General features: G+C 44.7%; 1 protein-coding gene and 1 long non-coding RNA gene across 2 annotated transcripts; one reads left to right on the top strand and one right to left on the bottom strand.

Annotated features, from left to right (window-relative positions):
* Window positions 1-853: 853 nt before the first annotated feature.
* On the bottom strand, window positions 854-9,779 carry gdf5 (growth differentiation factor 5). Its single transcript, XM_026166320.2, has 2 exons — window positions 8,780-9,779; window positions 854-2,619 (listed from the first exon to the last, which is right to left on the bottom strand). The coding sequence occupies exons 1-2, from the start codon at window positions 9,261-9,263 to the stop codon at window positions 1,673-1,675; spliced, it is 1,431 nt and encodes a 476-aa protein (XP_026022105.2). The 5' UTR covers window positions 9,264-9,779; the 3' UTR covers window positions 854-1,672.
* LOC145428645 (uncharacterized) lies at window positions 9,469-11,714 on the top strand. Its single transcript, XR_013908955.1, has 3 exons — window positions 9,469-9,607; window positions 10,135-10,193; window positions 10,383-11,714. It is a non-coding gene; the product is annotated as an uncharacterized LOC145428645 (long non-coding RNA).
* Window positions 11,715-12,003: the final 289 nt, after the last annotated feature.

Raw genomic sequence — 12,003 nt, 5'->3', positions numbered from 1 at the left:
GCATCTATTCACCAACCTTCCAATCAGATGACCTTCTCTACCTCGTGAGCTGCAGGCACCCGGGATGGATAAATGCAGTGATGCATTTACAAGTGAGCTGACAGAGTTTCTTAAGCTTATCTGGATCTAGTTACTTGTAACTGTTGTGTTGTAAGTCTGCTCAGGCTGTTCGTTTGTTTTATGACTTACATAATAATAATTGGTCAAACTGGTTCTTCCTCAAGTGGCGATGAAACTCTTGAGGCTTTCTCCAAAACCAGTCAGTCCCCACAAACGCCAGTATGAACCCCCTCCAAGGTCATCAGCTGACCTTAACCCTGTGCAAACAGAGCTGTCTTTTTTAAACTGGTCTCCTGAGTTTTGACAGTTAGCACCTATGATAGCCCCTCTGGGGTTTAAAAAGATGCTGCTTTAAAGCAGAAACGAAGATGTTTACAGCGTGCTACAGAAATAATTTTGGTAACTGAAGTCCCTGAACTGGATCTTTGGACCAGTTTGTGCTGTTAGTCAGTTTTGGAGTAAGGTACATGTCGGAGTGATGCAATTATCTCTGTGGTTAGCCAGATCGTCTGAGACGTCTGTGCTCCAGTTTTATCTGATCTTATCTTATTTTATGGGGCTTAGTGCTAACTTACAGATATATGTACAATTTATTAATGCAGCTGATAATTCACAGCCAGCTCCGGCTCCAGAGGAAAAATGCTGACACTGAGATTTCAAAACGTGGAGTCCACAGCCCAGTGGGTTACATCACAGAGGCTTCGACCATCTTTTATATGTAGTCACCCAGATGATGAATTCAGCGCCTGCAAATCTACTTGCAGAGTCTATAATAAAGAGATGGAGCTGGAAATGAGCAGAACAGGTCCCCTTTAATAGGCACAAAGTTAAAAAACCTAACTCCTCGTAATTTTAACTAGACCTTTGCAACAGTTTATCAAGCCAGCCAAGTAAAACACTCATGTTCCACATCAAACAGTCATTTCTGGGTTAAATTGTAAATTTGGCAGCTGTAAATCTCACAAATTCCTCCGATAGTTTAGTCTGCAGATCCTCGAGGGGGTGGGGGGCAGAGGTTTTCACTGATAGGAGTTTGGAGCTCAGTCAATTAGACATTTTTTTATTGAACACGAGTTTATGCAGCTTTCCCAAATTTGGAGCAGGTCAGATGAGCACTTCATCCCTGGCTCGTATTTATACATCAGAAATTCTTGACATGCTTTACAAAAAGGTCTTGGATAAGGCATACAAATGACTTCATCAGATAAGTGCTGGAAAAGAGCATTTTTAAGTATAACACTTCATTTTTCCAAGGCATTTTAAACTCTTTACAACAATCAGCAACTTGATACAAATCTAAGAAGAAGGAAAAAGTCCGTACGAAACAGTCCAAACGAGTCTTTCTTCATCAGGTCGTGTTTCCATTATTTGGATTGTATTGGATGCATATTGCTCATCACTACCAACATCAACATTACACAGTGAGTGGGCGTTTCAGAGCATCACCTCCGTGAGTTTATCTTCATCTGTTTAGTCTTAAATAGTCTCTGGTATGCATTCTTGTAAGCCCACTTGAGTGTGAGGAGTAATGTGCGTTGCATAGCAGTGAGCCTGAAATACCAACTCCAGTTTTAGCTTTGAATATAATATTGAAAAGTCTTTGCTGTGTCTGCTACCTGCACCCGCACGACTCCACCACCATGTCCTCGTATTGCTTGTAGACGACGTTATTGGCCGAGTCGATGTAGAGGATGCTGATCGGGCTGAGCCGTGTCGGGACGCAGCAAGTGGGCGGCGTTGACTCCGGGTCCATGGAGTTAATCAGGGTTTGTATGATAGCGTGGTTGGTCGGCTCCAGGTGTGAGCGGATGGGAAAATCGCAGGCGCCGTCGCAGTGATAGGCGTCGTACTCCAGCGGCGCGATGATCCAGTCGTCCCAGCCCATCTCCTTGAAGTTGACGTGGAGCCGTCTCCGGTGGCAGCGCAGCCTGGCCTTCACTGTCTGGTGCTGGGATATGGACTGTGGCAGGGACTGCTGCACGGGTTTTTTGACTCCCCTCGCAGCAGGTGCCCGTCTCATCCGTCGCTGGGTGAACAGGTACTCGTAGACTGTTTTGTTGTCGTGGCCGGACCGCGCTTTGATCTCTTTGTAAAAAAGGTCACGCTTCTTGCTTTTCCCAAATGCTAAGAAGAAGGCTTTTTCCTTGTTGGTCCTGCCGTGTCGAGCGAATCCCAGAGCGCGAAGGTCCATGGGGCGACCGCCTCCGTGCTCCAGCGCTTCCAGTTCAAAGCACAGCTCCTGGGAATGCTGGCCTTTCTGGGTTTTGAAGCCCCTGAACACCTTCCAAACGTCAAACACTTCCCATGTGCTGCTGAACAGATCCTCTACGGCCTTCATCTGGACAAGAACGGCCTTTTGTTTGCCTGAAGCGCAGGTGTGCAGCCTTAGGAGCGGTGACGGGACTCCTCCTCCTTCTCCTCTGTAGCCTATCAAGACTCTGCGAGGGTCAGGCAGGCGCTTCCTCAGGATGTGTAGCTCGGCCCCCAGGAGCCCATCCCGTTCCAGAGAGCTGATGTTGAAAAGATACCTCTGCCGTCGCAGCTGGGGCCCACGTTCATCTGTGATTAGAAACGAAAGCGCAGGTAAATATTCACCGACAGGCAAAAAGAAAAATAGTGTAACAAACTTTTCTAACACAACACAGCAAGTAAGGACTGTTGAGTAAATGAATGAATCTGTAATGTGAGCCCCAGAGAGCCATCAGCTGATGGCCACCCGTCAGGTCATAAAGGATGGACTCCTGCATATAGGTCATGAAATACACTGACAGGTCCATACACTTCCATAACTGACTCTTTCTTTCTTTTTTAACTAAATCTTTTACGAGATCTCCCTACTTGAAATCTTCATTGAACCCATTTTAATAATCCAGATATTGTCTGATCTCAGATTTTGAAATATAAAGAAATACTGTACTTTCCTTCAGTGCTGCTCCCCATCACAGACTATAGACTTTTATTCATGACCCTTTTTATCATCACAATCTTGGTATTGAGCTGTGGGTCTGACTGTGAAACCAAGTGATGCTGAAGACTCACTGGACAGGGATTTGTGATTGGCATGTATTTAGCCGAGCTGGAGCCTAACCTGGATAAACATCCTTTCTCTTAGAATGACCATAATGTAGAAAATAAGTGTGCTCTTCTGCATTGGCTCTGCTGTTATTCTTTTATACTGTTGACATTTTCCCTCCAGGTAAAAATGGACCTAATAGTTTTTCTGGATCTTGTCTGTTTTATAAAAACATTACTATTGTTTAGATTTTTATTACCCTTTAAAAAAGGAAAGAACAGCATTCTTGACTTTATTTTGGGATTTCTTTTATTTTTGAAGACATCTCAGACTAAAACATCGTAATAGCTGCCAAGAGCGAAAATGTGAAGTGAACTACAGTTCCTCAAATATCCATTGATTCAAAGGTTTATCAATAACATCAAATGGTAAAATGTCCAACTTAACAACAAATATTTTTATATCCTGTTACAATTCAATTGGTTTTGGTTTCCATTTGCTTCCACTTATCCTTTTCAGGGTCGCGGGGGCGCTGGAGCCTATCCCAGCTGTCACCCTGGACAGGTCGCCAGTCTGTCACAGGGCTAACACACAGAGACTGACAATCATTCGCACTCACAAGTCAGACTCTTGCTTCTTTTTGTTCAACGGGCCAGTGTTTGAAATCTTGGTGTAATATTTATTTTATTCTGGGCTTCAACTTGCTCTCATTCCTGTTTCTTTCATTTCAGACACATTTCTAAATTGCAACATATGGTTTCCTCTGCTGACCTGGAAAAACACATTCCTGCATTTGTGTCATCGTGTTTAGATTAATCCCCGTTTACTATCTTGGGCAAAGCATCTCTTTGCAGTACGAAATGGCTCCAAATAGATTTTAGGATTGGTTTTACAATGTTTGTATTAGCATTTAGCACTAAACAGCTAGGCATATGTAGCTTCTTACAAAATACACCATCTTTGTTCACAGGCTCTCTGAAACAACCTAACCAATAGATTTTACATATTTAATGATGTTACTCAGACTGTATGGATGTAATGTAGCAATACAGACACCTGTTAATTAGTGCTATAGATGCAGTTTGCTAACAAAGGGCTACCAACAGCTGGCAACTGAGCTCTCTACCTTCTGGTCCAAATATGGTAACTCGTTGCTTTAAATAAATAAATCAATAAAAACATGGTGGTAGCCAAAATGTAAATGTTGAAGCTTCAAACCACAGATGCAAAAACTGGTGAATGAAGTCAGTTGCCATATCTACAATAAACTACTGCAGGCATTATGAAGGAAATCGACATAAATAATAAGAATGAGCATCCAAAGACTCGTGTTTAGAGTAACACTTTATGGTTTACTTTATATTAATTGTCCTGAAATTAAAGTAATGTCCTCACGGGTAAGTGAAAAGCTTTAAGTCCCCATAACATATGTAAAACAAGTATACACACTCATGCTGTGTGCACAGCATCAGAAAGCATGAACTGAATGGTGTAGATGGTTTTCTGTTGTTGTCAGTGAGGGAAACTGTAAACTTCCCTATCCAATGAAACCCAGCAGATACATGTGTTTTAAATTCTCTGTGAGGACCCAGGTCGGCTAATATATTCCCATGATCTGAGCCTAATTTATCCCTGATCAACCCTGAACCCTGAAACGAATTCTGAACCTTCAAACAGACCTCTGAACTACTGTCCTCATGTTCCACACATGTCCTCACTTCAAAGGTCAGAGAAATCACTCCGGTCCTCGCAAAGTTAGCTGTGCATATGCACACAAACTGCTTACATGTTCTCACAGCACCCCCTCCTGCTGTCCAGGACTTTATCATGCATTGAAAAGTACATTAGAACCAGGCCGGGAGACCGCAACGCTCTGTAAACAGGCCTGTTATTGTGGACCTGCAGCTATTCACAGCAGACAGACAGCAAACACACACACACACTCCTCTTTGGACAGTCTGATTAAAGCTGAGAGGAATTTGGTTTCACAAACTCTCACGCACTTGTAAATCAGCGAGGATAAATAATGTTGGAGGGATGCAGAGCTCTCAGGTGTGGTCTTTATCACTTCAGAACGCTCAGAAAATCAGTCTTTCAGGAGCGGCTTGGAACAGATTATTGTGTATGTAAATGCAGAACACACAAGATTAAATGTTTGGCTTCTTAACTCTGACTTCATCCCTCTACTAACAGCTTTCAGGATGTCCAGTGGGGGCGGGGCTTTAAAATAGCTGACAGAAGGGCAGCGAGCAGCAGCAGAGCTCTCAGGTGAGATGTCTGGCTTTGGCCCTTTGTCATCCAGTGAAAACTTATTTATATTACAGGGCTCACTGTGCCAAAACAAGACTATCCAAAATTTACAAGATCAAACCAACCTCCTGAAACCAAACATCTCTGCTTTGCTTCTGAAAGGAGCTTTTTCAAACTCATTTATTTATAACTCAGTAAAATTATAACTGACCAAAATTAAATAAGATTTACATTTCTTTTTGTCACATGAGCAGATATATCGAGGGCATCAAACACGTGGTCCAGGGGCCAAAACTGGTCCAGGAAAGGGTCAGAGTTGGCCGACTGGATGAGTTTATTAAAGCGTGTAAAGTACAGCGTTGTTATGGGTTACTGTTCATGGAGTAGTTTTACTCAGGAGTTAAAAGTTAATGGACAGTTTTATTAAGTGCTGTTATTAAGGGCTTTTAGCCTTTATCTAAGCAGGTGAGTGGAGAGTGGACAGGAACGCAGGGACAGAGCGCAGGGGAAGAGATGCAGCAAATAACCCGGGTGGATTCGACTACTGCAATAGCCTAAAGTATGTGGGTCACCTGCTCAAACAAAGCTCCAAAACACCAAGATTTAGTCAAGAAAGACTCTAAAATTCAAATGTTTTGTGATCTATAAATTGAAAACTCAACATTTCAGGCTGATCACCACTCCTAAAATTATGAAAGTAATATAACTACACAAAAAACCTACTTTTGTCTGGAAAATGGCGCTCACTTGCACACATGGCTTCAGCTTTTTTAACATGCTGGCCCAGGTGAAGAAGATTTCTCACTCTGGGGGAAAATGACCAAATCACTCCTAATCCCAGGCGGGTCACCAGAGCTGAGACAGAGAGATGGACTATTTAACTATTTGCACCAACTAACCTAACCCCACTAACTACACTTTGGGTGGTGGGAGGAAGCCAGAGTGAACTCACAGAGACACAGTGACAACATGCAAACGTCACACAGAAAGGCCCGATGGTGGAGTCGAAACCAGGTGTTCCTACCGAACTTTTAGTCGACTAATCAGGGTTTTAGCTGCTGTGCTTCACACACAGCATCATTGGAGGCCCCAGAGCAACGCCTTGCTCTAGGGCCCCTCAGGAGGTAGGTTCAGCCTTGCATGTGGCAGGAAGAAAGAAAGGAGCGGCAGCAGTAACGGAGGAATAAAGGCAGAAAAAAGGAAGCGAGTAAGAGTGAATGAAAGGATAGAAGGTAAATAACGAGCGTCGGGGTGATCAGTTCCTCGTCTCAGCATGTGGACGAAGTCAGCAGCGAGTCGCTGAACAAATAAAGGCCACATTAAAAGTACATTAAGTGGTGGAAATGTAAACCTTCAGCAGCAGCAGGAACATGAAACTGCGCTCATTTAAAGACGCTTCTAAAACTGTTTTACATCGTAAAGACAACATGACACGGAGGGCTGTGAGCACTGTTTATTTACCCTCACGAGGCCGTATATATCACTGAGAGCCGACCAGATGTTAGAAACACACGGCAGCACACACACACAGACTCACAACTGCAAAGGAATAAATATACATAAATATGTGCATACATGTGCACAGACATGTTCCAGACGTTAAAACTGCTGAAAGTTTGACAGCAAACACAAATTATTCCTCTGCTACACTACCTGCTGTTACCAGACTAATTAGTTATTGGTCATTAGAAAAATGCTTATTAGAATGCATTTCTAATTTCATACATGTAAACTCACTCCCTTGGTCCCCACTGTTTGGTTTTCTCCCACCAAAGTACCAGATATAGACAAACATAGCTGCCATCACAGCTTGTAACCCCCTCCTGGCTGGTTACAATAAAGCCCATAAGCCCCGCCCACCGTACGCTTGCAGAGGTGACCCGAGCCAAACTGAAGCCAATCTGAGAGAGCCATTCCACTTCCTGTCAATCTCAAACTGGCTGAAATTCAAGTGTGCAGCGGAGGGTGCCCGTGAGAAAGTCCTCAATAAACAGGAGTGAAAGGAGCTAAATAATTATTTCCAGCTGTTTGTAGAAAAAAAAGCCCAAGTTTTATTTTAGTTTTCACAAATCCAGCATCGATGATGTATGCGGCCTAAATTAAATCTACACTGGTGTCCTTTAGGGTTTTTTACACTGCAATTTTACAGCTGAAAATGAAACATATCTATTGGCTCAGCCGGTTCTGTCAGAAAAATCCCAGAAGTGCACCCTCCATGAACCTGGAAGTCCAGAGAGTGGGATCTTTTTTTTTAAAAAAGGTGTATGTGTAAAGATTAAAAGCTGTAATCTGGTTTGATGAAAGTAGTTGTGATACACCTGCAGGCCTCTGTTTATAACTGAAAATCAAACACTTTCACATTTCTGTGTTCAAATGCAGTTTAAAACCTTCCAAAATTAAATGAAGGCATCATCTCTGTTTCTGCTAGAGATCAACTTCCTTCAAATTCAAGCCAAGCTGTCTTTTTCTTGTAATACCAGTTTGCACCACAAGGTGGTTTAATGAGTCAGTGTCAGCTTTTACATAAACATACATACATAAAGGAAGACTGAAAGAAAAATAGAATAGTGCTTCTGATTGGCTACGCCTCTCAAAAAACAGATTAAACAGCAGGTGGGTGTGGCTTCTGTGATGGGAGGACCATATAAGGATATCTAATCTTACTGACATCACACAGATCCAAATCTAGAAAAAAAATATCTAAAACTGAGAGTTCAGAGTAGCCTTAGCTTTTGGATGACTGACCTCAGTATTTAAAACATCACATGACTGCGTACTGCTGGAAGAGGAGAAAAACTAAAAGGAGAAAATTACGTCCACTTGAACTTCTCGGCTAAATCACATCCTCTGTTAGCTCTGGATGGAGCTTTTTCTTTAAGCTAAGCTAATTGGCTGTCAGAAAGGGAATCTGACGCCCAGTTTGTTGAACGCTCCTTCTCATCATACTCCACTCACTGCTGACCTCCTGATTTTAACGCCACAATCCTCAGCCTGTGCCCTCAGCACCACCCTCATCTGGTGCCCCCCACACTGGTCTCCAGTCCCTTAAAGCAGCTCTCATTCTGTGGCACCTGAAGTTCCAGTGACATCCTTTTTATACTCCCCATTTTTTAATTGTTAATGAATTGTGGATGTGAGGTCTGGACTTGTTGTGGATTCTAAAGTAAGACTTTAAAAGCAGCTAACAGCCACTCTGCTCATCCTCTGGCTCCTCAGATCTCCTCTAACCTCCTGCTCCAGCTGCTTTTTTAATCCCCCAGAGTACCAGGGGCACAAACGCATCATGAAGTAGCTGTCCTGCTGCCCCCACAGCGTGGACCCCCACCCACCCATCACAGCTCAGCTGGGTGTGTGTCTGCCACCATCCCTGCACTAACAGCGTGTCACTGTGTTTCTTTCATGGGACTGAAAAGTGACGTGGGAGCACGCAGAGAGGCTCGTGGGTGATGCGGTTACCTTGCCCTTTATCCACGAAGCTCGTGATGGTGTTGGCCAGGCCGGCCTCGTGCAGCGCGCTGCCGTTGACGTCACCGCTGGAGAGAGACCAGTACAGCGCGAGCATGTAGTCGTGCGGCGTCACGAGCGGCTGTTTGTGGCTCGCGGCCCCCCGCTGCGCCGCCGGAGCCGGCGCACTATGGGCTCTCTGCGGGGACGCGGTGCGCGCGGCCGCAACTTTTCCCAAACTTCTCCCCGATGAACCTCCACCTCCTCCACCCGCTCGTGCATGTGCGTTAATGGCAACGGGAGCGTGCGCCTTATCGTGCGCATCCCCGCCGAGGAGCCGGGAGCGCACGGGATCCGTGCGCCCTGAGCTGGTCGCCCTGGTCGCCTCTCCTCTGATTACCGGCGGACCTGCGCGGACACGCGCCGTGGGGCCGGGATGCAGGTGAACCAGGGTCCAGCAGCTGAGCAGCAGAGACAGACGCGTCACAGCTTTCATCCTAAAGCGCGTTCGCCTCCCGCCAGGCTGTCATCGTAGCGAAGTGCAGTGAGATCACAAGGAAGCTGAAGTGGCAAAGAGCAGTAAATCCGAGTGGGTCATCCTCACGAGAAATGCACAAAAGCTGCTGCCCCCGCCTGAAACTCGCCAGAGACACGTGCCAGGCGGTGAAAGCAGAGACTGTAACGGACGTCTACAAGCAGAAGAAACAAATCCCGCACAGCTTTATTGTCCCACGCGTCATGTGTGAGGAGCATAGTGCTGGAGAGATGTACCCGGCACAGCAGAACGCAAAGCCCGGGCTGAGAGGCGCATAAACACTCCGCGGAACTGTTGGAAGTCTTGTAAGAAACTTCTTTAAATCCCCCTTTTTTTCTCTCAGAGGGAAGAATGGCGTAATGCCGCAGCCCTCCCTCCCTCTCTCTCCCTCTCTCTCTCCAGAGTTTGAACTCCGTCCAGTGAAAATATTTCACTCACACACCAACCTGCAGGTGCTCGAAGAACTCCTCCAGCGAACCTGAGCGCAGGAATTGGAAACGGAATTCCAGAAAACTGGTTTAATTACCGCGTGATGTCATGCTGCCCAAACTCATTTAACAGCGATATTTCTCCTCAAATCTTCCTCCCTCTTTTCCACCAATGACTCACTGAAGCTGCAACACGGAAAGGACCCCCCCCCCCCCCCCCCCCCACGCACACACATACACGCGCGCACACACACAGGAGGGTGATGAAAAAGTTCACATCACTGAAAAGAGCCAGAAAGCACAGAAATAAAAATCTCCACTCATCGGTTTGATCTGTGTTGTGTTTCTCAGCAGTACAGATTATGACACTTTTCTGTTTTGTGTCTCTTTGTTCTCATTAACAGATATTTTTATCGCTCAGCAGCATCTCTGGATGATTCTTTGCTTCACAGTTTTTATAAAGGTAAAAAAAAATCCAACCTTCTAAACTGAAATCTGTGACATCATTGTTGGTACATCCACCTTTCACGTTTTCAGTCGTCAGCACTGTGAGCTGCCATCCTGTCCCACTGCATACTCAGGTATCGATGCAAAACACGAAACACTTGCTTCTCATAAACCTGCTTTAAAAAGCCTTTATTCTGTCTTCCAGCAGCCACAGTCACTACTTTCACCTGTCATCTGTCAGCATCTCACACTTGTTTAGAAGACATGAAAGAAGAGTGAGACACGGGATGAAGAACAATGACATCAAATTTATTTAAACTAACATGAACAAAAACCACCACCAGTGAGGCTGTGCGCTGGTGGAGTCATGTGGAAGAAGAGCTTCAGAAGTCTGGTGACTCCACGGTCTGCTCCATCCACCATCACCCACTGCACTGTGGCAATAGACCACACAGACAAGACTATACAGACTATACAAGCAAGCAAACCATCACAAAAGCTTGTGTTGGTGTTACCTATCCCAGCATGCCCTGCACCACCACAGCAACCAGCGGAAGGAGTTTCCGGGTAGAGAAAAGAGACCACATGTTTGTCACCATGTCATCAGCCAGCCTTCATGACTGTACCGGTAATTGTTTTACTGTCATTATCCTCTCCGTGTTTTATCAGAGCTTTCCCCACCAGGAGGCAGCGTTTTCACAGCGTGCTGGAATATCTTCAGACTTCTTCTAACTCAACTTCAGCTGATATCTTCTCACAACATGACATAAACGTTATTTATTCTCCTTCTTTTCATAGCAGACGGTGACTTTGGGAGGTTTAAAGCTATTATAAGTACAGAAATTTAAAACGAGTTCCTTCAACATAACAGATGTCCAGGCTGTGTGGACCACCACTGATGGGACAGTGGAGGGGATTAACCTGTGCCGAGGACATTGCTGAGACACCACTTTGTGCACTATGTCCACTTCCACTGTGCCGAGCTTTGTGGCTGTCATGTTTACCAGAATGGGCCTTTAGGTCACTGCAGGACTTCCTGGGAATTTTGGCATACTGACTAGTGTGATCCTGGAATAATTAATAGCATACTGGTATCTGAAGTCCCTGCTAATGTCACAAATGCCTTTCTGTTGTGTCCCCTGGTGTGCAGTGCTTTAGCTTATACGTTAAGTATTTTGCATAATTATAACTGTACCTAAATCTTAAGAATTGGCCTCAGGCAAATGCTTTGCCTGAATATTAGTAAATATGTCGTTTTGGGCCACAGTTAGTACCTGTCATGCTTTTAGCTTGACTGGTGTTGTGGGGATTTGTTTTTCTGTTTGCCTCTTGTACACCGTTAAACTCACTTTGTGTATTTTTTCTCCATCTATTTCTGTCAGTAGTCTACACAGCCATCAACGACTGTACTGCATTACAGTTTTAATGTATTACATCTATTTAATTTTACTATATTATCCTGTTTAAATTACAGTTGACACACTTGTGGGTCTCATATTTGACTGTTTACATTATTAAACATTAAAAGATTATAAAACCTGGAGTTTTCACACATCCATGTTGACAGTGTTTTGGTCTGCTTCTCTTCTCGGGGGACGAGGCGGTCGGTTCTGATTCTAACACTGTTTGCCAGTTTAATTTATGATGCCACGAGCAGCTCCAGCTCGGTGCCATAAATTTAGTTTCGACCAAGCTCAGGGAATAATTAGCAGCCAGGGTTCAGACCCGGAGCTCCCGGCAGTGGAGCTGGTCTCTGGTGGTTTGTAACTGGAGCTGGTTCTGGTTCTGGTGCCGTGTTTGTCTTTCCCTCTCTTTATTCTCTCTGA

The sequence above is a fragment of the Astatotilapia calliptera genome, chromosome 5 (assembly GCF_964374335.1).
Source record: "Astatotilapia calliptera chromosome 5, fAstCal68.1, whole genome shotgun sequence".
Lineage (NCBI taxonomy): Eukaryota > Metazoa > Chordata > Actinopteri > Cichliformes > Cichlidae > Astatotilapia > Astatotilapia calliptera.
Note: the sequence above shows the minus strand (reverse complement) of the source record. Positions and strands in the feature narration are given on the sequence as shown.